The sequence below is a fragment of the Echeneis naucrates genome, chromosome 2 (assembly GCF_900963305.1).
Source record: "Echeneis naucrates chromosome 2, fEcheNa1.1, whole genome shotgun sequence".
Lineage (NCBI taxonomy): Eukaryota > Metazoa > Chordata > Actinopteri > Carangiformes > Echeneidae > Echeneis > Echeneis naucrates.
Genome location: NC_042512.1, coordinates 17,872,128 through 17,898,578, shown reverse-complemented (window position 1 = coordinate 17,898,578; position 26,451 = coordinate 17,872,128). Strand labels below are relative to the sequence as shown.

Sequence of the window (26,451 nt, the reverse complement as noted above, 5' to 3'; positions counted from 1 at the left end):
AGCTCTGATTTAGTTCAGGTTTTTTTTTCTCTAAGCTGCTGTCATTAGTGGAGGTCATTCCTCTTTAGCAAATCAGACTGTGTTTCAAGGATCTGATTATCTGGTTGTTTTGCCCAAGAGAATTGGGATTTAAAAAGGAACAGAGATTCATACTGTCTGCCTCGTTGTCACTGACACGAATATGAAGTGTGCGATCACAGTATTAATATCTCCTCAGAGATGTGTCTGACTGCTGCTGCAGGTTTTTGATGAGTTAATTGGTGTCTAGGCTAGAAAAGAGGAATAAACAGAAATCCTGGCTCCAGAACGGATTGGTGTGTGTTGACTGTTGAATCTGTTGGCTTTAATTTCATTTGATTTTCTGCCTCATAGCTTCACGTTTCACACAAAGCCATAGTGTTTTGAATTGATGCCAGCTGTTTATATGACACTGTGATCAGTGTCTGCCATTTGTTTTTCTGTGGTTTTCGTCCATTTCTACAGAAATCAGGCTGTAATACTGAAGTCACTCTATAGGCCGTTAGTTCAAAACCACCGCATGAGGCCTTTGGATGGATTAATGGATTTTTACATATGAGTCTCAGGTGCTCTTTCTTTTGGAGCGAACTATTATTACTTTTAGCTGATAATAACTTTCTTCAGTCGGATTCTAAAGGATGGACGTTTGCTGTCATGGAGAGGTTTTATACTGCTGTTAGTTCAGTCTGCAGCCACAGGGCCTCACACAGGAGTCATCCATACTGCACACACTTGTTTCCCAGGAACTAAATGGAGCAGTAAAACCCTTCGGTGCCATTTCAGTCTGTCTGCAGCGCCTTTTTGAACCTCAGAAATGTTCAAATCCTGCACACGAAACCGTTTACCCTGTTAACTCTTACCCTCATTCCAACCTTTCATTTCAAGTACTTGTCAAGGGAACGTGATTTAAAAGTACCACCACCCTCTGACCCTCTTTGAGGTTTGATCAACCTCCATCTACAATATCTGCTCCTCCATGTAAACACTGACTGCTACCATGCTGCTTGGATGCAGCATGCCCCCCCCCCCAATATTCTCCTTGTTGCTACAAACAGGGAATCTGTGAAAACCTTCCAGTTTTCAGCTACACGCTCATTTTAATGTCAAAGGCATGTTGACTGATACCCAGCCCCCCCCTCTCCTGAGCTACACTTGTGTTGGAGATGTGAAAGTCAAAGCAATCATAAAAGGGAATGGGGGGGGGGAAGCTGACAGACAGACAGGCAGACAGAGAGGTAGGAACTAAAATCCATTTTGTCTGTACAACAACGCAGCTGGATAGTCACAAGTGCTTGTGTTTGTGCAGAGTAATAAATAGATAATAAAGGAATACTGAAAAGACAAACATGCTCCAAGCTCTGTGGTCTGAAATATGACGGATATATAATATAGTGATGAAAATTAGAGACGGCTCCATGGTTTGTATGTTCGTTCACTGGAAATTGGAGGAATTGATTGATAGCTAAGAGTCCTCTGAATCATCAGTGTTGGCTGTTTTAGGTGTTCCTTCATCTGATGTTTGCTTATGTTTTTAATTTGGCTTTTGTTTACTCAAAGATTGAATCCAAGGTGTGTGTGTGTGTGTGTGTGTGTGTGTGTGTGTGTGTGTGTGTGTGTGTGTGTGTGTGTGTAAGCATACTTGGCAACAGAAAACAGGAAGGAAAAAAGGGGCCTCATTCTTACAGATTGTCACAGAAAAATACCAGTGAAGACGACATGTTTTCTTTTTTTTATATGTTTAGTTAATATTTTAAAGAAGTCATTCTGTCTCCAGTATGAGGGCATGCCACTGTCCCTGATCCAGAATATCTGGCCGAGTCCGGCCCGTCGTCTTTCTCCTCTTTCCCCCCGCCGCCACCAGCCGCAGCACTCGGCCCCCCCCGGCCCTGCCCCACAACCCCTGATCCATCCGAGGGGGAGGGAGGTGAGGCGGGATGTGCAGCCCCACTGCTGACCAGTCTGAACTGGAGCCGTTTGTTTGTTTGCTTTTGTTACCTTTTTGTCGTCGATTTGTTATTTGAGAGCGCAGCAGTGGGGGGGGGGCAAGGCGAGTCTCTGGCTTTGCCTGGCCTGTGGTCGGCCAGAGGAGGGCGAAAAGTGTGGGGGTGGGTGGGGGAGGACGTGCTATGTCTCCTCCTTGTCGGGTTTGCTGACTGGTTTGCCGCCGTTCATGACCACCGGTTCGCTGGTTGTGCTTTTGGAAGGCGGGCCCCCTGCGAGTTTGGGCACCGCCTCCCCTACATCGTGCAACGAAGGCTCTCGGTACATCGCAACTGGTGAGGTAGAGGAAGAAAAGAGGGATTTCAGAGATGACATAAAGATAAGCTCTGTTTATGTTTGTATAAATAGAACGTGCGTTACCTTCTATAGGTTTAGGCAGGAAGTGTGCAGCTGGTTTGGTCTTTTTGACCCTGTTGCCCTTCATGGCCTGCCCCTCTTTATTGAGGCCCAGGAACCAAGCTCGGCCCGACTCCTTCTGTCTGTAGAGCATAGAGCTGTAGATCACATAGTAGTTCTCAAACACCGACTCCTTAAACTTACACTCTGCTGTAAACAGTTCCTGAAGAGAAAGACACAAAAAAAACAACAAATATCCGTCATGTCATTGAACTACGTCTGCCGTCCTCGTTTATCAACGCTGTGTTGGCCTCACAGATCCAAATTTGTTCACGTCGATCCATCAAACCTGAAGACCTGCTTTTCTGGTGTAATATGAAAAATAAAGAACCCATATTGACTTGCCAGGAGGAGCAGCACTGCTCTGAATGAATGATGTACTCTGTGTGCATGCATAAGAATCATAAGAAATGAGGAGAAGAAAAAGTAGTTGACGTTTGACACGAAGGCCAGCAGATCTCAACCTCCCTCTCGTATCTGTGAACGCAGAGCATATTTCAGCACAGAAACAAGGCGTTATTCTTACTGGGAGAAAAATGGTCTCCCTCAAGTGTCCGCTTGCACTTCTGAGTCACCGCGAGTACGAAAAGTCAGCCTGACATGAAATATTGTTCCTTTAGGGAGGTCAGACAGCCAGAGACGTCAGACTGCAGCGAAAAGTTGAGGTCAAGTGTTTTGTTGCATGACGTGGGATGGCAGGCTGGAAGTGATGGCCACAGATTCATTTTGGATTAATAATCAACGAAATACTGAGAGATGGAATCTAAGTGCTGTCTGAATTCCTCCTTTGGTCCAAACAAAAGAAAATATTTAGGTGTCATAGTAGCTGTTACTGAATTTTCTGTCTCAAAAGCATAAAATTAAAAGATTTGCTGACGGGAGATTAAATCACTGTGGGTTGGTCGTTATGAGTGTGTTCATAAACATGTTGATGGAGACAACGTTAAATAACCCCGTTTTACTTTTTTCTGTAATTATTTGTGCCTTCCTGCAGTTTTCTGTTTTTCCATCAAACAGATTTTCACGAAGGAGCTCCTCTAATCTTCCGGCATACAATAACGTACACATTTCCTCATCGAGACATTTGCTGAGACAATGAGAAGCACCAGTGTTAATAAACCGTTCCTCGTATGGCTGAGGAGGCTCCTGCCAACCCAAACAATCACCCCCGCCCCCCCCCCACCAGGTCCCCAGACCCCAGATTGGGAAGTGTTTGTCTAGACCGTCTCTTATTGGTTGTTGAGGGCTTCTTGCCACAGACACATTGTCATTCAGCTCAGGTCTGTCGGTCCGAGTCTCATAGCAACATGAGGAAGAGAGGCGACACTGTAGCCGTGGCAACCAACCAGCGCTGAGAGGGAGGGGTCAGTGTGTGTGTGTGTGTGTGTGTGTGGGCAGAAGGTGCTGTAAACGCCAGAGAGAAATGCGCACACAAACATTTGTATTGCTTTTTTTAACATAACGTGCTAAATTTCATGCTGTCCCACATCCGCTCATGCTCACATAGGAAGACACCAAACAGAGGAAGACGAGGTGGCATCAAACACACAAACGCACACTTGTGGCTCCAGGGGATGAATGGAGGGAGGTACAGGAAGACTTGCTGTTATATGAAATGTGACTAAATGATTGGTTGGCAACGAAACAAGACCGGTGATAATGAATGAACGCTCTATTTATTGCAGTGTCAGGGACACATAAACAAACACAACACCACAAATCAAATCCTCTCTTTTGGGAACCACCGCTTTGATTTGTATTAACAGTCCTGTCTTCACTGTAGAGCCTCGTATTTTTTTATTCCTGGATTGCATTGATTTATAATACATATATTAAGCCTTGACCTGTACCTCACATTCATTATTCATCTGTTAAGGAGGGTGATCTTTGCTGGTGTGCAGAGGCTGCTGCCAGACGCTTACTAATGTTGGTCAGAGGGGGTCATTCATCATTCAATGCTGCCGTTAAAATAAAAGACGCTGGATGTGTCATATGAAGATGCAGCATTTCTTCTCGGGGTGAATTCAGAGGGAGAAAGTGAAGTGTGAAAGTTCCTCTGGATGAAACCCTCACAGACTCACAGGTGAGTCATTTTCACAACTCTGAATGCGTTTCTGTCGTCATTTCTAAACAGCTATGTTCAAACGCTGCCCGCAGAAAGACAATGGGGAGAAGCAATGAATGAAAGAATCGGAGAGCGGGGCAGAGGGGGCTGAAAATTGGGACATGAAGGAGAGGAGAGGATAAATCAGGACGGCGCCTCCTGATTGGAAAAGCAGCAGGGGATTCTCTTTCACTCACTCCCTCTCTGTCACTTCTTATCTTTCTGTTTCTCTCATCGCTCTGTCATTTCTCTGTTCTCTGCAGAGATTCATTGCACACATGCATGCACGTCGCGTGTCCATTGATTTGTGCATACGAGCACACTGGGCTGGCTCTGTGCTGTTTCTCAGACAAACAGGAGGCCCATTAGTTCATGAAATATCCTGCTCCAAAACAGACTGACGTGACCGAGGGGGGCACTTTGCTTCTCATCTAATGAAGACCGAAAAAATAAGCGGTGTCAAATCTTGGCACAGTGCAGTGCTGCACAAATTGACTGCTGTGCACTGGGAGCTTCCCAGTAGACGCACAACAAGAAGTACCTTAGTGAGTCATGAGGTCTTTCCACAGCCTTTATCGAAGGCGTTAATCTCCAGGCAATCAGGAGGCTGTCCTGTGGAAAGGAGCCAGCTTAGTGGCTTCATTATACGGTGAGGGAGAGCAGAGAGCTCAGACCGGTGACCCAGTCCGAAAAGACTGAGGACACATCTGCCTTTTTTTAAAAAAAATATTATTTAGGTCCCAACTCTCCTCATAAGCAGTTTTACATTTAAGGAGCCAGTCCCTGACACCGTTTATATAACAGTAAAAATCCTGAAGCTCTGAAGCTGTCACAAAGACCAAAAGGTCAGCTGTGACTGAGTTCAACTTCAGATCTGCAAAGCTTTCTGTCTTATATGGCCGTCGTCAAATCAAAGTGATATTTTAACAAGATCATCGGTGTTCCACTGTCAGACATTCTACTTTAATTCAAAGCCCTAGTTGCCCGTTTTCTATCTCTTTAAAATGACATAAAACACATTCAACTGTGTTTTATAAAATCGCTCTGATTGTAACTTTGCTTGTAACTCAGGGAGGTTGTTTTTCATTGCAGTGTGTGTGTTTCTTGGTGCGTGTCTGTTTGTGTGTACTGCTCAGCGAGTGGGTGTGTTTGTTTCCAACACCAGTTATTATCACAGCGCTAATTACCCAGGGGGATTGTGGGTAAACAAATCATCCTAAAGAAAAGATGCTCACAGAGAAGGAGGAGGACAGAAAAGTGTTTGAACATAGAAACTAAGAGTTAGGCGTGCGGTTAGAGAGGCGGCATGAAAGGATGTCCTCCGGCCGAGACACGCTCAATCAGAGCAGCGTCTGAGTGTGATCGGAGTCGCTCTCGGCTCGGTGTTCCTCTGTCACCTCAGACCTGAACACCTCATCCAATTACACTGCTCTTAATTGGATCAGGTATGTTGGAGCCGGAGCAACAGCTCACAGAGCAGGTGGACTCTGAGGACGCAGATGGCGAAACGTATGAGCAGGATGATTCAAATATTAAAACTAGACTCACATGTCTTTTTGTTGTTGCGTAATTCATGTCCACACTGAGTGTCTGACCGCGGAGGGGCTCTGTGTTAAGTTAAGCTTAACTTAAAGGGTTCGCGTGTCGGCTCACCCAGCAGAGTCACAATCAGTTTGTGATTCAAATGGAGACAATATGTTTTCCTTCAAATTGAAACTGTCTTTGTGGCTTTCATCACGCTAGTTAACCAGTAATTGTGTTTCTGTAAAGAATAAGAGCTTATCCTTAGTGCTGCGATTCAGAGTGTGGCGTCTTTGAAAAATCCCCCACAGCTCGCCAGTATTCGCTCTCTGGTCACCAGAAAGTGTGTGTGTGTGTGTGTGTGTGTGTGTGTGATGACTCACATGGCTAACATTTATTCTCTCTGCCGCTCTTCTCATCTTTCTGGATGTAGACATCACACAAGTCACTGAGTGCTGTACCGACTCTTGTGAATGGAGGCGCACGCCTACACACACAGACATGCGGTGTGCGCACACACACACACAGACACACGCATATCTGTGTCTGTTGAAAACAACCTGTTGTAAGAAGACAAGATGTAGCTCAGAAAACGACACGTTGAGAGGGTGAAGAGGGAAAAAAGCTCCGGTCCCGTTATGAAACATATATTTAACAAAGACAGAGGATGTGGAGGCGCAGGCCTGGACGTGAACTCCTGATTGTGTGAATATATTAAGATGGCATTTTAATCTTATTACCATATGCTTCTCCTCTTTTTGTGTTGTGTTTGCACTTGTGCTCTGATCATTCACGCCGACAAATTTTTACAGCGAACGGCCGGCTGTTTGCTGACCCCTACAGTATTTAAAGTTGTTTTTGTGACCTCGTAACGGGAAGGAGACGAATTAAAGGCAAACAAACAGGATGAAAGTGAGATGGATTGAGGGTGGACTCGAATTGATGGCGTTCGGGCTCCTCGGGCCTCGCCATCAGACAGTGTGAGTCACCGAAGCTGGTTTGGAAGAATACATTTCCATTTCCATCTTGGCTGCTTGACTGTCAGCACTATTCACATTTAAAACAAAACAAACAGGTTTCAGGGTGTACACAAGGCAAAGTGAAGCCTTAGAAACGATTTAATAGCATTTATTTCGCTGATTTTTGTGCCAACATAATTTCTCACCTTGTTCTTCCTGCAGCAGGAGTAACAGCAGTAGTGTTGCAGATAATAACAACTTTACAGAAAAAGTCCATTTCCTCTTTCATCTCTGAGCTGACGTGCCGACAACTACGCCTATCCAGAGCCACGCTCGTACACAACATGCCACTTCTGTAACACACTCGTCGTACACACACAGTCCTAAACTCATTAGCACTTTTTTCCCACTTTTCCCAGCATGCTCCATAATTATCACATAGCAGCTCATTGCACACTGTGCCATCTGTTAGCCGCACACACACAAACACAAACCCACACCCACACTCGCGCACGCATCGCTGTGCACACGCACAACCACGCACTGCCAGATGCTTGGGAGCTAGGATTAATAAGACAGTCCTACCATGTAAACTAAGTTTGCAGCATATCATTAACAATGTGCAATAAGAGGATAAAGAATCTCAGGGAGGGAGGGAGGGAGGGAGGCAAATTTAGGAACAAGCTCAGACTTACATTCCTACAATCCTACATTTACATTTCAGAAACTGGCTTTAAATATCACCACAAAATCAATCACAGAGTTATCTCGACAGCAACAAGTTGATATATATGAACAGAAGGATGACATTGCTCTGTCGTAGTCTGCCTACATCTTGACAGGGCATTCTCCTGCTCTGAAGCTTGACTGATGTCCTCACTGGAAGTTAAAATAACTGAATATTCATTGATTAATAATTTGAGCAGGGATAGTCGGTGATAAACAATCTGCTGCTGGCTTTTGTGTTTCATATTTGTGGCACTATTGTTTGTCTCACACTTGAAGTGAATCAGAGTGACATCGACTTTTGAAGCAATATTTCATCATGAAATATCATTTTGTCATTGTTTCATGTTTGTCCAGTAGATACTAAAGCAAAAGTGTTCAGCATATTATGTTCTGAGCAACGTATAGCAGCATGGAGACGGACTAACACCTGCTACACGACGACACGTTGCTCGGTGCGTGCTGTCCGGTTCACACCAGGATGCTCGGCCCACCTCGGTCAAACATCACGCACCGCCGTTAAGTAGACCTGTGCTGTCATTTCTACGTTTGTCATCGTGCAGCAGCCTGCACATCCATCACAAAGCTGGAACATGATCAAACATTCACGCTTTCCCTCTGGCCAGCTTTAGAGGGGATTTCTGCTGTGTGTGTGTGTGTGTGTGTTTGTGTGTGTGCGTGTGTGCAGGGGGGAACTCCCCCTCTTCAATTATTTACAGGCAGTCCTCATGCATCTGTGACTTTCAGGGACAGACTGAGAAAGCCCAGCAGAGCAGCACAGATCTCTGTGCTTTCTCTTTCTGGGTAAGATCGCATCCAGCTCTTCTCTCTATCGCTCTCGGTTTCAGTCTATTTCCTGGCTTTCTCCAGCTTTTCTTTCAGTCTACCATCCTCTTCACCATCTTCACTGCTGCCTCCATCCATTGTCTACCTCCAGCCTTTTTGTTTCGGCTCCTTTTCTATCTTTCATTTTTCTTTCTACCACCAATATTTTTTCGAGGGTTCTACACAGCCTTTTCACGTCCTCCTCCTCTCATTTCCTCTGTGTCCTATTTCTTCCTCACCTTCTTTGTTTTGCCTCCCATCCTGGTCTATCCTCTCTTCTCCACCTCCTCTTCCTGTTCTTCTTCTTCCTTTTTTTTTATTTTTCATGATATGCCCCGGTCTCACCTTTATTCTCCTCACCTCTTCCTTTCATTTCCCTGCTTTTCATCTCTTCTCTCTCCTCCCACTCCTCTCCCCCCACCTCTCATCTCTACCAAAAAAAAAAAAAGGAAATGAAGGGGAGGAGAGAGGGATGATGTCAGGTAGAGGAGACATCGGAGGACAAGCACAAACTCTCTGAAGAGTCAGAGTGGAAATAATTCATGCTCTCTCCTGCGTTTATTTTTCTCCACCTCCTTCGTTTCTCCATCCACTCTACTTGTCTTCCTTATTTTTCTGTGTTTTTGTTTTGCTTCGTTTATCTAAATCTTTTATGCTCGGGGGGGAATTTCTTCTGAGAGGCAGTTGAGGACAGAAGTAAAAATGAAAAACTGTAACTGCAACTGTCTATAATCTGAAAAATGTGTTTCGCCAGAATGAATTAAAAGCTATTTATCTGTTCTTTTTCTCATCTGTCTAACCAACCTGCCTCCAGTCTTTTGTTCCATAAAACCTCAAAGCTCTTCCCCATTTTCCTCTGACATGAAGACAGCTAACTCTGTATTATCATCTCAATGGAAAAGTTGATCCGGCTTTTAACAAGAAGTACGAAGAGACTTCATGAAGACTTCTTCGACTTTATTTTTGAATTGTATTGGTCATTTTTCTGTGCAATGTCTTTGGTGCAACAGAGATGTCTGTTGAATTAGTCCCATAAACTCTCCTTAACTCTCCTTAATGTTATTGGAAGTCCCCCGACACAACACAGCTCCCTCGCACATCAAGCATGTCAGAGACTCACATATACAGTACATGATGTGTGTGTTTGTGCGTTAGTGTGCTCACCGAAGAGTAGAGGTGCCCCTCTCCATTCATGGCGATGTAGAGGCCTGTCTTCACTGATTGGATGGCCACGACTCTCAGACCCACAGGAATTAAGTTAAACAGAGCTGAGGACGGAAACAGACAGACACACGTTTGTGTGTGCGCTCATCTGTGTCACTCAGTTAGTGAGGTGAGGAGGCAGCTCATCAGCACAGTGACCAAGTTTTACAATATGAAATGATATCACACAAACACCGCTCTGAATTTGAGGCCCACTTTTCTTCAGAAAGACGTTCATTAGCATCTCGCTTGGTGTCTGTATTTCTGTCACTGCGCAGCTCAGCAATGACACACACAGCGCTGACAGCTGTAGTAATAAATGACATTTATCCAACTGAAACAAGCAATTTACTGCTTGTTTGTGCAAAAAATGTTTCAGCAGAAGAGAAATGAAATAGTAGCCTGCTGCATATGTTGGATATTTGGACCGACCGGTAATGCAGTGGATGGCATTTTATTATCTGGCCCAGCTCAGCTCCGTCAGGTCACTGTTATTTGAAGAAGGGCATTCGGTGACGGGAAAGGAACAGACCGCTGATCACACACTCGTAGCCTTGGGCAGATATTTTAAAAGGTACTGCTGTGGTTTCTGTGAAATCGTTTAATCTAATTTATTTCTTTTTTAGATTTATTCCGGTCGTAAGATATTAAAGGCTTTTCTTTTCCCCGTCTCTGAAGGAAGTATTATTGACAGCAGAAAGTCAAGCTTCCACATTACAATTTGATTTAGAGGTGGGGGGGGGGGTTAGAGTTGTTTAACAAGCATCTCCAGCACTGTCCATCATCCAGAGAAAGAAAGTTCATGATTTGGAGGAGCTTTGGGAAACACCTGGCTGTCAGATTTGAACCTGTGATTTTTCTTGCATCTGGTTTCTCTCTGATGTGAAGATGTGAAAACATTTTGTCTGGGAGCTTTCAGGGGAGTAGAAATTATTCAGCCCCACGCTGAGGTTAATTCTGACGACCCCTCTTATACCTGCATGCCTCTCATCGTTACAAAGCCATTGATCAGGCTGCTGACGGCGCACACAGTCACGCTGTGATGACAGAAGCAATGTCAAATATTAAAAATCCCCCCCCCCCCAAATAAAATCTGCATGCACCTGTTTCCAGCCTTGACAATCACCGTGTGAGATTGGAGATGAAGTGGTTAAATGCTGAAACGATCATATGACTCCTACCTCTTCCCTACTTTGTGGAATTGGTGGTGTTACAACTCTCCCCATGTGAAAACTATACCCGGTCTCTGCTGCTGTAATCTTCTCATGTGTGCGTGACCCGACTCCTTTCCTGACTGGCTGTGGCTCCGCCACATAGATGATGTTTCATGCTGTGACTTTTCTGCCTCCACAGCAGCGCCTCTCTTAAAACAATGTCCCAGATCCTCTGTGGATCCAAACACCTCACTGTCAACGCTTTTGGTTGGAATATATATATATATATCAGCTGCTGCAGATAACATATTTGGCTCTTATTTACTCGCCTGCATGTTTTGTCCTTCTGTGTTAGTGAAGCTTGAGCAGCACTGTTATTGAGATGTTAAAAAATAACCTGGAATAGATGCCGTTAGGGTGGATTTGCTCTTTTGGACCTAAAGCTGTGCTGGTCTGATGACGGACCGGTTTATTAAAGGCCTCAGTAATCAACAGTAGGTAGATTTTTGTTCCCAATTTGTTCAGAAAAACCAGCATTTATAGCACTGAGGGTTAAAATGTATCAAAAGTAGGCTCCACCTGCAGGTAATCATCTTTGATAAATATCATACTTTTTAAAGTGCGATCACACTCGTCTGCTTCATTAACCTGCAGGTACGCCTCCAGCTGATTGGAGACAAGAACAACCGCTCACTTAAATGCTGCAGGAAATGTCAGTGATGTCTCGTCTCTGATGGGCAGACTGAAGATTGGCATCCAGCGCGAGCGGCAGTAATTTCAGTTTGATCCACAAACTGAGCGGTGGCAGAAAAACCTTTTTAAAAAATGGTGAACCGAAGACATTTGCCAAAAACTGATGAGGACATAAATAAATAAATCATAGTAAACAAGTGGGATGTCGCTGCAACAGGCTCTTGGCACAGAACGGCCAGCTCAGCCAAAGTGGAGCGGACTCTTTGGACCAGCGAGATGCCTGCCGGAGTTATTGCCGATTAGCATTTGATTTCCTCCTAGAGTGGCACATTAGAATATTGCAAAAGCAACGTTTATCAATAAGCCGTCCATCTGCAGCTCCTCCCTGAAGGCTGTGCTGGGTGCAGAGGTCCAATCAACAGGGCCTTCAAAGATAAAACCCTCCGAGCAGCCACTTGACGCTTTCAGTGGAGCAGTTGGCGTGCTCTCTGAAAACACCCAGCGTCTGACATGGAGCCATTATGAAAACGCTATTAGAGTCTTCTTGCTGCCTTGATCCTAAATCCAACGATAAAAAAGGACTCTGGGATTCATTTTCATCTTATTGACAGGCACAACATCTGCACCTGCTTTGAAAATTGAGACATTTATCGAACATGGGGCTCGTTTGTCAGGTGTTTTAAGTGAAGAGAGCATTTTAAGCAGAGCTATCTTTAAAAATTCCGCCTATGTCTTCGTAAAATTTACTTTAACGTCACCGCAGCAGCTTGTTCATGGCGTCTACTCACAGGAGTTGGTGCTGTCGTCTTTGGTCCCGTCCAGACTTCCATCCTGGCCCATCTGGAGATAGAAGCCCTGTCTGCAGAACAACCTGGTCACTATGCCCTTCAGCTGTGGTTCTACATGACAACAGACCGAGACAGAGCGAGATGAGAGGGTCAGGACAGCCAGGCCGGTCAGCAGTATTCATTATATATTTTGTACAAAAACATCCCCCTGAATTCAATTCCTTCTCTCACACACACACACACACACACACACACATCTAGGAGGCACGCTGGAGATACAATTCAGTTTGTCGGTAAAGAAACACAATACAGCCGTATGTAACCTGCTGCATCCTGAGGGATTTCCTCTGGAGAGACTAGTCGAGCACATCCAATCCATTACAGGACTAATCCTTCCTTCGCAGTCATTGTTCCACTTGAATAACGTAGATAAATTATTTCTGAACCTTTTGATACCAAAAAGAAGCCTTAGGGTGACTTTGAAGAAGCCACATCCTGTTAACTCTTTATCTGTTTATTGGTATCCTGCTTTTTGAAATTCTGTCTGCCAAAACTCAGACAATTGTGCGGATCTCCACATCTAAAGCAGCTTATCTATAATGTCAGGGCAGATATGACTTTTATTATGATGTGTTGTTGCCACAAATGATTGGATTTTGATAAATCCACAGTTATGTAATCAGAAGTCGAATATCTGCAAACAGGAAGAAATGATTGTGGTGAAAATTGTTGTAAAGCAGCTGCTCCTGGCTTTTTCATATTGCGACAGATAAACAGCTTTGGCCTCTTGCTGTTTGGTTCCTGCGTCTCGCAATCGAGCAAGAAATGACTGAAAACTAAAACGAAGGGCGGCTCTTCTGGGCGAAGGGAAAGAGCGGTAATAAAGGAGATGGGAGGCGGCTGAAAGACTGACTCATAGCAGGACTTTGGACAAAATTAAGTCTGACTAAAACAGCCGAGTGTCCTCGGCAGGTACACACAGGCTTTTTTTTTTTTTTTTTTTTTTCTCCTTTCCCCCACACAAACACATCCGACAATGTTAGTCTGTTGGTGTCTGATGATTTAATAAGGCTCCTCACGGCCACACCCATTCTCACATCAGTGACTTCGCCTCCGTCGATGCAGCTATGAGCAGGGTGGAAATCCCCTTTGATGGTGTGTGTGTGTGTGTGTGTGTGTGTGTGAGAGAGAGAGAGGGTGAATGCGTAAAGGTATACCCTAATAGATGGAGACAGGAAAAAAAACTAAGACTGACCCAGTTTATGAAGTGTGTGTGTGTGTGTGTGTGTGTGTGAGAGAGAGAGAGGCCGGGGTGTTTTCCGTCTTTGTGAGGGATCCATCTTGTGCAGCAGGGGAGCAGGAGGGAAGAGACGCTGTGAAGCTTGTAACTAGGACTCTGACTAAATTCCCTGCACACCGCTCAGCGTCTGGTGTTGTCAATAAGAAATCCCAGTTAGATTAGAAAGACAGATATTAGATCTGCTGGCAGGGATCACCCATCTCCAGGAACGCAGATCCCGTCTATCTCTTCGAGCTGATGCATTTCCACTCGGTCTTCACTGCAGCTGCATTTTTTTTTTTTTTTTTTTTTGTTAATAAATACGAAACAGCAAAGGCTTTATCGTGGTGCGTGGAGTAAATGTCATTCCGGCTGACATCTGTGGCATTTCTTGCTGCATTAAGATTCAGAATAACAGTTCACCTGCCCGGCATCTGTCTGTCAGAGCAGACGTTCACTCCACATTTTAATATTATTCACTGTCACTGTCGTCCGTCTTCATTTATGGAACATAACGTGAAATATCTCTCTGGATTTTAAGTGTTTCTGAGTCAGACGAGGAGCCGAGCGTGAACCACACATCCCGTCTTTCTGCTGGCTCGAAACTCTGTGACATGGCAGTAAATACAGGAACACTTGCTCCTTGATTGAAAATTTCAAGGCCACAAAGTTTGATTTGAAAAAGAGGAGCTTTAAAAGGCTTTATAGGAAACATTTTAATGTCGCTGATTTGTCCTGTAATATGACCTTTGATTTAAGAGTTTGATGATTTCAATAGCAAGAGGCAGAATTTATTGTGTTCGATCAACCAAATAACTCTCGTTTTAACAAATATTTTGTCTCAAACTGCTAATCAGGAGAGAGTGAGACAACACATGAAAGCCACGATTATGTATTTATTATATCTGATATGATTCACGATATAGAGAGATTGATTTTTATCCCATCATCTGTGGCCTATTATGAGCAGAAATACAGTCTCAAATGGTGTTAGTGGCGTAACAGATCGATACGTCCCCACAGGGGGGGCTCCCCTCCTCCATCAGCTCCTCTTCTATTTCTGTCCATCCGTCCGTCCAACGCGTTTTTCCGATTCCTAAAAGGCCGACCGCTAACACAGTGACATTCCCGCAGTCGTCAAGGTGATATTCCCACTCTGCATCCTGTCTGTTACTAGGGAAATTCCCATCCTTGCGTTGCCACAGCAACAGCCTTGTGATTCCAGACTGTTCCAGTGGAAGGGTATTCCCCAATCCACACACACACACAGCTATATTTTCTCCATAATGTGATCTGATTCAATCAGTCAGCTCTTCAGACGGCTGCACTGATTTGACATGTCGTATTGTCTGTTAATTCGTCCCAGTCTGAGTCTGAATACGCCGCGTAACACGCTATAAAATATCATCATGGGTGTCTCATAAAAGCAACACTTCTCCTTTTTTTCCCCACACACACACACACACACACAGACCATTTCATCCAACAAAAGCACCCGAGTGAGGAATTCACCAGCGCCAGTTAAATGCACCCATTTTCACCCTCATTTACATCCCAGTGATTACTGATTAGAGGAACACAGAGGGTGCTGAAAAGGGCAGAATTGTTGTAAAAACATAAATGTGTTCAGATCATTCTGATCTGGTTCAGCCACTTTTGCCTCATACATGAATACGGCTTCGGCTTGAAACAAAGCTGCTTCTTAATGTGCTGAGCAGAGGCCACTATTAAGTCACACATCTGTCTTACATTCATCACTGTAAAATTCAGAATTTTAGGGAATCCATTTTATAATTTCTATTCATTTTTTATTCATTTTATTCGTTTTCCGTCTGAGTTAGGTTCATGTGGAAACGGAGCAGCTCGATCTCTTTTTATCTCTCGTCGGGGGAGTCTGCTGGTCGTCACAGGCCGGCTTCATAAAATAGTTCCTGGTGCATGTTCTGAGTAAATGCTCGCTGACATTTTAATGTCATTCAAACGCTTAAATAGTTCTTTTCTCATTTTTCTGCCGCCTTTTATTCAGGCAGGTTTCTGCAGGTGCGACCTCCTTATGTCGATATATATGAAAGATCACCAACTTAACTTCCAGGTCGCCCCCACTGCTTCCCCTCAGTGATTACTCATTCTGGCGTATTCGTAATCTCACCGTCTTGGTCACTACACACAGTTCATGAGGCCAGGACGGGCTTTTTGTGGTCCAGGTCTCACCTGAGCTACAGACCAGGACCAGCAATCAGTTTCATCCTCGCAGTCACCGTCACTTAAAGTTAAGATCTAGATATGCATGAACTCCCGCCCCGCTGCCTTCTGGGAACTGACACGTACAGTAATTATGACTTGGGGTGTTGCCTCAGTGAGCTCGATTTCAGGGACACACAGTGCATGAGGAACGTGTCTGAGATTGGAGGCTGGAATCGGTAGAAGAGAAAAATACCAGGGCCTCCTCCTGTGAGTGAGACTCTGCTCAGCTCAAGAGGTGCACAGCTGCACCTGGCAACAGAGAGCAGACATGGAAAAGACCCTCGACTGTGTTATTCCATTACACGGGCAGATTTGAAGCGTTTCTCTTCGCTTCATCTTTGAGTTTTAGACTCAGTTTTAGAACAGAAACAACCTGAAGCCTAAAGAGAGAAAACAGATTCTGTTGTTCTGTGATTTTTGTTTGGGCAGCCTTGTTTTAGGTTGTAACTGGCTCAGTAGATGAGATCACTGTTTATTAAATAATTTTAGACATAAATCAGTGATGAGGAGCTGAAACTGCAATCAGCAATTTTTCACTGTCTTGTCCTTATTCGTGTGGCGCATTGTGAAGAAGCAGCTGGAAATGTTATTTGTTCTCTGGTATCTTTCTGGAGAACATGTCAAACGGGCTGTTTTCTGCTGTGGCGTGTTCATTTATAAGACATAACAAGAAATACCTCTCGGGATTTTAGATGTTTCTGCGTTCGATGAGGAGACTTAGACCTCGCAGCCTGGTTTTGCGTTAGTGTTGGCTTAAAACCTTGTGTGATTATGGATATATTTCAGCAGGGGCATCTCAGCAGCAGCATGTAGTTTATGAACACCTCGACTTGATTGTGATGCGACTCAGTCGGTGGGGGAATTTTTTTTTTTTTTTTTTTTTTTAAAGCCACAAAACCAATATTTTCCGGCAGCAGTTATCTTTTAATTTGACCATTCATCATGTCACATACAAATCCTCCACTCAAAGTCGGACTAAAGTAGCTTTAGGTGGGTTAACAGCTCTGTGGTGAGGCTGATTTCAGTGCAGGAATTAAACAGCGTTGAGTAAAATCCTCCCACTTTGGCACCACTCAGACGTTTAATTACCAATCACACCAACAGACTGAGACTGGGCGTGGACAAGAGGGCACGACCATCACATCAGAAGTGGACGGATATCACAGTTTTAATAAAACATCAGCCTCATCTCCGTGTCGGTGTCGCGCCGTCTGATTAAAGTATGCAGGTTCAAGCACACGTTTGAGCGGTAAAGGCTGCCGTTGGATCCGTTGGAGTCAGGTCTGTGTCTATCCCCTTCACAAAACCTCTGGAAGACGATAGGCGACACACACAGACAGACAGACAGACGTCAAGGTTTAACCAGCAGCTCTCACAGCTGAGAACGCAGAAGAGAGAGAGATGGAAGGAGGGAAAGGAGGCCAGAGGTAGGGAAAAGTAAAATAACGCCAGGAGAGGAGGACGCTCTTTCCAAATTCAGATGAAGAGATGGAAGAGTGAAAAGTTCGAAGGTTAGAGGAGACAAAGAGGAAAAATATAAACTGAGGCGAAGACGGAAAGATGAGTGAGAGGGGAAGGTTTGGATGGAAAAGTGTAAGGACAGAATAAACTGATGAAGAGGGGGAAATGGGTGACCGGGAGGCAAGGATGAATAAAAAGGGAAAGAGAGAGGATCCTGTTGTTGTCTCCTCCTCCCCAAGAAGAAGGTAAATGTAACATGAAGCATGAAGGAGGGATGAAAAGATTGAAAATAATGGGAAGAAGTGAAAGGACAAAGGGAGGCGAGGTAGAAAAGGGGAATAAATGCAGTGGAACTGGTGGAGAAAGGAGATGAGAAGGCTGGTGTCATCTATTCTCCACAAAATGGAAAGAAAAGAACAAAGAGGGGCCAAAAGGAGGTGGAGGAGAAACAAGACAGAGGGAGAGAAAGGAAAAAGGAGATAAGATGGAGCGAGAGGAGGAAGGTGACAAAAGACGGACGGGAGGAAAACGGAGAGGAGGGGATGATGTTTTTGAAAGATGGAGGAAAGGTTGGTTAAAAATGCAGAAAGGACGTAAGGGCAAAGTGTGGTCGGGAAAACGAGGGGCAAAAAAAAAAGAAAGGAAGTGAAGCGAAGACGGGGGAGAGGAGATCTCAGGTCCCCCACCAGACCAAACTGGGGAAAACCAATTCACATCAGCATCCTCTCCGTCTCCTCCCCTCCTCGTTTCCTGCCTCCTCCGTCCTCCATCCTCACGCCGTCACCTGCTGCTTTCCCACACAATCAATTGATTACAACAGCACTTATCACCTCGGCTATAGAACGCCCTCCATGGCACACAATCACAACAGCACTTCCCCGTCTAATCACCTCTCTGTACATCAGCAGACATTTCCACGCCGTCACTCAACCATGATGCTGATTTAGATTCGAGTGTGTGGTGAAATCTGGATGTCACAGATGTTTGACTTGGACTTTTTTTGACCTCCAAATTCAGAACTACATGAAGCAAGGTGGAATTTCAAAATAAGAGGCAGGTTGTTTGGTTGTTTTTTTTTTTTTTTTTTTTTTTGCTGTCGTTTGTGTGTCTGATGTTGAGCTGGTGATCGGGCACTTTGAATAATAGGAGCTGGAAATGAGAGAGCGAGGTAGAGATGCACACACACAGAGAGAGAGAGAGAGACTAGACAGACTAATCTGTGGCTTCAATAATGGATGTACCTGGAAACTAGTGAACCATGGGGCACAAGACATGACTGCGTGCGTGTGTGTGTGCGTGCACGTGTGAAGGTGGTCTGAACCGCGGAGTGTGGCCGCGCGTAAAAGTGCGTGCGTGCGCTTTTCTGTGTGGAAGCGCGCCCGCAATATGCATATCAATATATTTGTGTGCGCGGCTGTGTTGTCTATGTGCATGCACACGCACGCCCCCCCCCCCATGCACACCTTGTCTCCGTAGCCGCCTCTTCTTCAGGCCAAAGATCCGGACTTTGGAGAAGATGTCGACCAGGTTCCCGTTGCACAGCCCCTGCTTCTTCCCGGGGCTTTTCCGCCGCCGGTGAGCGGTCGGTCGGTGGGCGTGTTGCTCTCTCGCCTGCCGCTTCTGCCGGATCAAACCGCTGGCGATGGCCGCTGCCATGTCTCCGCCGGATCAGCCGAGGACACAAGAACAGCCCCGTCCCCGTCCCCGCCGTCCCCGGTCTCTTCAGTTGCGTCCCACCGAGGGGACGGAGCGCAGACAAACCCAGACACGAGGCTCCGGTCTCCGCTTCCCCGGCTATGAGAGCCCCATACTTCGGCTGAGAGTCCCGATAAACAGCCCCCTGTCCCCGGTCCCTGTCAGGACATCGGTTGGACACGTCCAGCCGGTTACCTGTCCGTCACGTCCCCCCCACCCCCCGCCCCCCCCCCCCACCCACCCCCGGGCTGTCTGTCAGTCAGATCTCAGCTGATCAGACTCCTCCGGCCGACCGGACCGGACCGGCTCCACCAGCTGGGGTCCCCATGGTCTACACGGACAGGCAGCCGGTGAGGGGACACGCGTGTCTCGGGGGTCTGTCCTGTCCTCCCCCCTCAAAGACCTCCGTCTGTATTCCGGAGCCAGCAGCTCCAGCTGAGTCAAAGCAGCGACAGTCAGCTGAGCAGCGCCGGAAACGGAGGGGGTTGGCCTTTCAAAGTCAAAGCCTCCCTCATGGGGAGTGGCTGCACACTGCCGCCCCCCCCCCCCCGCCCCCCCTTTTGAGTGAGGGCTGCTTATTAGTTATTATTTCTAACTGAACAGAAACGACCAACATTTCCTTTCATGCACAATGCCGAGGCTGTGAGGTTGCACAGAATGGATTTATTTCTTTGTATCTTTACTTTCCTCTTTCTGTGCAGGTCTGCTGTTATGACCTTCATCCTGGTCCTCAGCTGTGTAGGCCGACCAGACCTACGAATCAAAACCAGTGTTTCTGTCCTTCTGGACGAAAGCAGAAAGTCAAACAGGAAGTATTCCATGACGTTTTTTATTTAATTTTTTGCCCACAATGGCACAATCAGAGATGCGCTATGAACCATCATTACTTTGAAAGGAACAACCGGATGTAGGTTTTAGGGTGATTCTGGCTAAATTGACGTCAGAAAGCGCGAGCGCTGCTCTCCGGAGCCACGCGCCCGGCTACCAGTCACACACGCGCTCCCAAAAACAACCTGTCATCCTCATTAAGGGCCAGAGGCGTGCGTGCGTGTGTGTGTGTGTGCGGGTGTGGTCCCGGGATAAAAAATGAGGGCGTTTGTTGCCTGTTTGGTGCTGAATTATTCCCAAATTTATTTATTTATTTATTTATTTATTTATTCCTATTTCTATTATTATTATTATTATTATTATTATTATTATTATTATTATTATTATTATTAAACTAACACTGATTTTTACAATTTCTTGTTTTTTTCCCAGAGAAATTGTGTTTTATCAGCCTTTGTCCTAAAATTAAAAGCTTAAACTGAATGAATATCACTGGATATATGTTTAAAAACGATGAAACCGAGCTGGGAAGTAAAATTTTAATTGACGGATGTCACTGCGCGGCATTGTGCAGGATGTTCAGACAATGCAGCCTCGTCCTGTCTGCGTTCAGCTCGTGACTGTCAGATGAAACATGAAAAATGCACGAGGTGAGCTGGAGTGACAGGCTGAGAAACCTGAGGACTCGTGTTCGCACCTCTGAAACAGGTTTCCTGCTGAAAGCGTACACTGCCGGACTGAGAGCAGCCCCCACTCGTATTCCCTCCTCCATGTGGGACGGTATCGGGTGAACGCTGAGTTTTAAAGTGTCGTGGATCTATCAGAAGAGAGTCAAGCAAAGTATTCTTTTTCTTTTTTTTTTTGGAGAAGTTAATTTCACAAGCCAGCATGAACTGGTCTCTCCGGTGCGGCATGTAGGTCAGTCATCTCCGCAGAATAAAGAGCTGGGCTGGGACTCAGCTGGACACAAAGAACATTGAAAGTGATATCAAAGAAAATCCCAGAGCCCTTTCTTGTCTCTGTGTCCCTGAAATGAATAACAGCCAAGACGGCTTGAATGCCTGAATTTTTGAGAGCAGGTTAGAGCCTTTATCCAGCTCAGCAAAATATAGCTCCCCAACAGCCAGACGTATTGATTGGTGGGATGGACAATGTGCTTCGGGGTGAAGTCTCTCTGAATATATTAGGCTCTTGTGTCTTTAGCACAAATTTAATAAATCTCTAAATCTGGGAATTTTAACATTTCCGTCCCTGATAGATGAACCTCTCCCACCAGTGTCAGTCCAAAATGCCAGCTGTGCATTTAAGACATCTCACCATCAATAGATTGATTGTCATTCACTAAATATGCTGATTGCAAAGATTTTTTTTTTTGGCCCAACGGGACAAAACCTTCTGATCCCAGAATAGATTGTGGCTTCATTCGTAGTTGTTGCGATTGTTAAGCTGTGTGTCACATTAACGGGCCACTGAAGGACAAATAGACTTTTAATGAAACTAATCATCTCCCATTAAAGGGAAATGTGACATCATAGATTATTATTTGTCACGAGGCTGGGTTAGGCTCTCTGTCAAAGAAATGAAAAGGCGCATTCACTCTTTGCTGTGTGTCTCCAGATCTGAACTGGAGGGCAGAAAGTGAAGAGAAGGCCATTAGAAAATAATCAGACATCACTTTGAGCAGAGCCATCGACGGTGAAGGCCTCTGTCTGTCTGTCTGTCTGTCTACCTGTCTGCTGTCATTTTTTTAGAACCACTGGGTGGCACCAGAGCTCAGCAACAGCAGCTTTCATGGGAGGATGCATCAACAGCACAGCAGCTGTTCTGTCTGTGATACACGATGATAAAAAAAAAAAAAAAACACAGCTCTGAATGCAGACACAAGCGTATCAGATTGCAGCCTTTCAGTACTGTTAATTTTAAATAATTATCTTCAGAGCAAACATCCATCCAGACACAATCATCCTAAACCCAGAACCTTCCCCAGGATCCAGGGCGATGTGGCTGACACACAGTTATTTAAATTTCTCCCTCCCCGATAGAAGTTAGAATAAAAGAAGGGAAAAAGAAGTGGCAGTGTGTTGGTGTGTACGTGGTTTTATCCAGGTCAGACCAAGTGAAAGAGTTATGAATAAATCAAAGCTACATTTACATTAAAATTCATCTTCTCTGCTGCTTTTTATAACATCCCAGGAAGGCGGGACGCAGCGCTTCAACTTCAAAAGGGGATTTTTTTTTTTTTTCCGCCCTTCTTCCATCTACTTATTCCACCATCCACCCCCTCAGAAAAAAATAAACACATCACATGTGACTGTCTTAAATTCTGCCCTCCTCGTGGTTCACGGTTTGCAAAAGAACACGCACACATTCACACATGTGAAGGACATGCACGCTCTCATTAAGCAGTGCAGTCCCTCCTGAGAGAACACACAAACGCACACAAAGTCCTTCCTGTCCTATTTGCAGCTATTTTGCATTTGTTTGTCTGCACAATTTTCCTTTGGCCCTGCAGTCATCGGTGCCCTCTACAGGCAACAAAAGAGAACAACTTTCTTCTTTCTCCTCAATATCTGACATCTTCTAAAACTAATTTCCACCCTTTTCATCAGATTTTTCTAATACTTCTAAGGTTACTGCACTGAGTCACTTAGTCTGAGTTTTAAAATAGAATGCTGTGGCGTGTGCTGGTTTGGCTTTATATTTTATTGTTGTGATGAATTAGTGAAACAGAATAATTCCTGTGTTGACTCCCGCTGTTTTCCCGTCATGGACTCGGTGTGCTTTGAGACGTGCATGAGAGGAATCATCCAAAATGGAGTGGAGAGTTTGCTACAGGTGGTGGAAACCTTCAGCAGCGTCTGTCTTTATGTTCGTAGCCAGCAGCTGCAGGCAGGACGACAGATCGTCCTGTGTAACTGTAGCACAGGAGTTTAAGGTTGTTCCCGACTGGTGGGAACTCCTCCTTTGGCTGTTTCACTCATTTGTTGACTCCCTGAGTGTTGGATGCATATAAAGTTTCAAATTCAGTGTCCTGGGAGGAAATAGACATATACAGGTTGAAGTAGCTCTTAAACACCTTGAAGCTTGGCACTCTGGGGAAAAAGGGACAATACATAAATGGGCGTATAATTAGTTTTTGGTGAAGGCTGAATGTGAGAGAATCCAATGAACAGCTCAGATACTAATACAAAGAGTGTCTGGAGTGTTTTGATGCTTTTGTTCTCAGGAAGAACACCACACACCTCCTCCTCCCAATCTGCTCCACCACCTTCACAGAAGTATTGAACATGTTGGGCGTGGGCTGCTTGCTGCATTTAGAGAGAAGCTCCCACAGGTTTTTTAATTATCCTTGATTTGTTCACTTTATTTGCTGTTTTTATCTGACAGTGTATTTTTGGATGTTACTGATGCCTCCCCATCCACAAAACCAGCTCCAGGGAGAAGCGGTCCTCCTAGTTTGGTGAGGAATAGCTTGACTAAATTGTCCACATACTTTTGGCCACACGATGCTGTTTGTTTTTAAAATGGATGTAGCAGTGAAGCTGAATTCTTGTCGCCGTCGATCTCATGTAACACTGTTAATGTTTCTCTAAATCTTGAATTATTTGTTTGTCCTGCAGAGATCGGCCTTTGAAATCTAACATCAAAAACAAAAGATCAGATCCGGATCAATTCCCTTCAGTGATAAAGTGTCTCAGTAGGTGGCGCTCTCATCTTTGTCTGCTCAGTGTCGGTGCTCTGACAGCTCTGATTGTGTCTGTTGCAACCAAAGGAAGCAACAGGTAAACATGACATGTTGATATAAATGTTTGCAGCGTTAAAGAGAAGAAATTTGGGGGAGACGGGGATGACGGAGAAATGCAGTGAGAGGAGGAGGAGGAGGAAGAGATGTGGGTGGGTGTTCCCCAGACGGAGTGTGAGGATAGCCAGCGTTAGCTGAGCAGGATGAGTCATAATTCTCTCACACACACACACACACAGGGAAGTTCCCTGTTACCAAGGTAACGAGTGATTAGTGACGCAGGTGGGTCTCCGATAGGAGTGAGAGACACCTGCTGAATGCAGAGAGGATGACACAACACAAACACACACACACACACACACACACACACACACCCCCCCGGTCTAATCAGGCGATTAAACTTCAGGAAAAACAACACAGTTCAATTTTCTCTGCTTGTATCGACACGTCGAGCGAACGTAAGCTCAGGCTGCAGATGAGCCCTCCTGCTGAGGAGGTGATTTCAGGACTAATGATTTTAATTCATAAACTCCTTCCCGGAGGCAGACATGAATCCGTTGTCGGATGATTTCTGTCCTGAGGAGTGATTGATTGGTTGATTCAGTGAATCTTCTGATGAATACTTTACTTTGAAGGTAAAGAAAGCTGAAGAGACCCCATGCTCTGCTCTCTTTGTAACAGCAGGGAGAGAGAGAGATGGAAAGGAGGGACTAAATTATTCATCCCCCCCCCCCCCCACTCCTTCCATCTCATCTGCAGTCTCTGGTGTTTTCAATCCCCCCTCCCCTCCTTTCTCTCTCTAACACCTTTTCCTTTTCCATCCCAAATTTTCTTCTTCTTCCCTCTTGTGCTCACGGCACAAAGATCGGTGAAGAACTGTGTGTCAGAAAACTAACACAGCTATCACGGCTGAAAGAGCTTCATTATCACACATAACTTTCTAAAATGGGAGAACCAGGTTGAGTTGACACCTAGATGAGCTGGAGCATGTAACCTAGCAACCAGACTACGTTTCATGCCTCAATACAGATGTGGAGGGAGTCGCTTTTTCCGCCTGCAGCATCTAAATGGAAATCCTAGATAGGTTTGAGGTGTTATTTGTTTGAATTGATACTTTCACACTCAGCAAGAATATTGTGATAGAAAACAGAGGACAAGAAACGTAATTGTAACCAAAGAGTCCCATCAACACAACACTGGGCTGACAGTTTCGTTTAGCAAAGCTTTTTACAGAATTTACAATGAAGAGTCAAGTTATCTTGAAAGAGAGAACAACTACTCAATACGTGAGACATCACACCGACTTAAATTATGGTATAATTTAACTGTCCCTTACTTTGGTTGCCTTATAGCTGCGTAAAATACAAAAAGTGGCTTGTCTTATTCACTAAAACTCAACAAGCAGCATGTCAACAAAGTAGGAAAGCTCAAACGACAGTCAAGCAAAGTCTAAAAACAAATAACTCGGGACTCCACGCAGCAGCAGGACCTGGACTGTTTCTCTCTAAACACGTCCCCATATTACTATTGATCTTCCTTTTAAAAGCTCCCTGTCGTTAGCGTCGGGGACGTTTCAAGGGGATATTCCCCGCAGGAAGTGCGCTTCCAATATATCCAGTGTTGTTGGCTCTTTGAAGTGTGAAGTCATAACAGTGAAAGTCAATTCCTGTCAGTCATGCCTTTTCCCCCTTTAGGAGCTGTAAAGCAATCGGCTCGAACTCTGTCATTCAGTCACGCTGCCTGTTGAAGTAGCAGTTAATTCAGAGTAAATATGTCACACATCTTCACTGAGGTGAAAGCACAAAACCATATGTATTATCTAATTGTATGATGAATCCCGAGAGTTGTGTTAAAAGTGTAGCAAATAAAGTTATAGTGTGCTATTTTGGATTTGCCCAGATGTCAGAGGTCACAGAGCAGCTACAGCAGGAGGCTCAAGTCGTCAGAGCCAATTTTCTCCACAAAATGATAACAGCTGAAAATGGAAGACCTCTGCGTCACGGTGGTTACATAAGCGCTCCAGATCTTTCCCCAAAAAAGTCAGAACTACAGAGGAAGAAGGGGAGTGGGTGGAGCGGTAGAAGGAGGGGAGGGGGGCTATGTTAGGCGGAGGCTGAGAGTCAGAGCCTTAGACCTGGGGTTTGATGAACAGGGCTGAGAAATGAGCAGAATGGATGAGAAAATGCATTATTCATTTGAAGCAGCGTAGCAAAAGCACATCCTGATGAAATAAATTTCTCCACGTATGAATCGCGCAGTCTGCCACGGAACCTCTTCATCTTCTCCACTTTACGTGTACGTCGTCCTGTTCAGTGTTTGAGCTGGAGCTGAATCCTGATGACAGCTGCAGTCTCTGTTGGCAACAAGTGTCTTTTTTTTTTTTTCAGTCTACCACCCGGCACACAAACACTGAGTGTGTTGGTTCAGGAGAGCTGTGGTCACCAGCTCAGCCTCCCTCCCTGCAGCCGTTCACATTTGTTTCTGCACACTTCAGCTCACACTCCAACCACACCTCTCACACAGTAGACTCTCTTCCTGTTGCATCCCCTGGGCCAGGTTGTGACCGAAACACAAACTCTTGTCGATATTGCTGAGTCATAAGATGGATGTGGTGAGCAGCGCTGTGCGGGATAATGAAGTGCAGACACTTAAGTGCACGTTGTGCATGAGAAGGTCAGGGCTACACATGCAGCACAGCGCAGATTGGACCAGTGTCGGAGAAATCTGATGCATCTGTCAATACTAATTCATTTACTCTGCTGTAATGAGTCATCACATCAGAAGAACCAGCTGGTCTCTGTGGAACTTACAGAT

The 26,451-nt window shown here is 45.1% G+C and overlaps 1 protein-coding gene across 2 annotated transcripts in view; it reads right to left on the bottom strand.

Annotated features, from left to right (window-relative positions):
- Positions 1-1,148: 1,148 nt before the first annotated feature.
- Positions 1,149-26,451, bottom strand: part of LOC115052575 (fibroblast growth factor 14-like) — a 31,355-nt gene continuing 6,052 nt past the window's right edge. Inside the window, exons 1-5 of one of the 2 annotated variants that reach the window (XM_029516771.1) lie at positions 18,836-19,028; positions 12,389-12,499; positions 9,715-9,818; positions 2,380-2,578; positions 1,149-2,291 (exon numbers count right to left, since the gene is read on the bottom strand). In XM_029516771.1, the coding sequence (XP_029372631.1) occupies positions 2,143-2,291; positions 2,380-2,578; positions 9,715-9,818; positions 12,389-12,499; positions 18,836-19,028 (756 nt within the window). In that variant the 3' untranslated portion in view covers positions 1,149-2,142. Of the gene's footprint in view, positions 2,292-2,379; positions 2,579-9,714; positions 9,819-12,388; positions 12,500-18,835; positions 19,029-26,451 lie in introns of those variants that run through there. The other variant, XM_029516761.1, reaches the window with a different exon arrangement.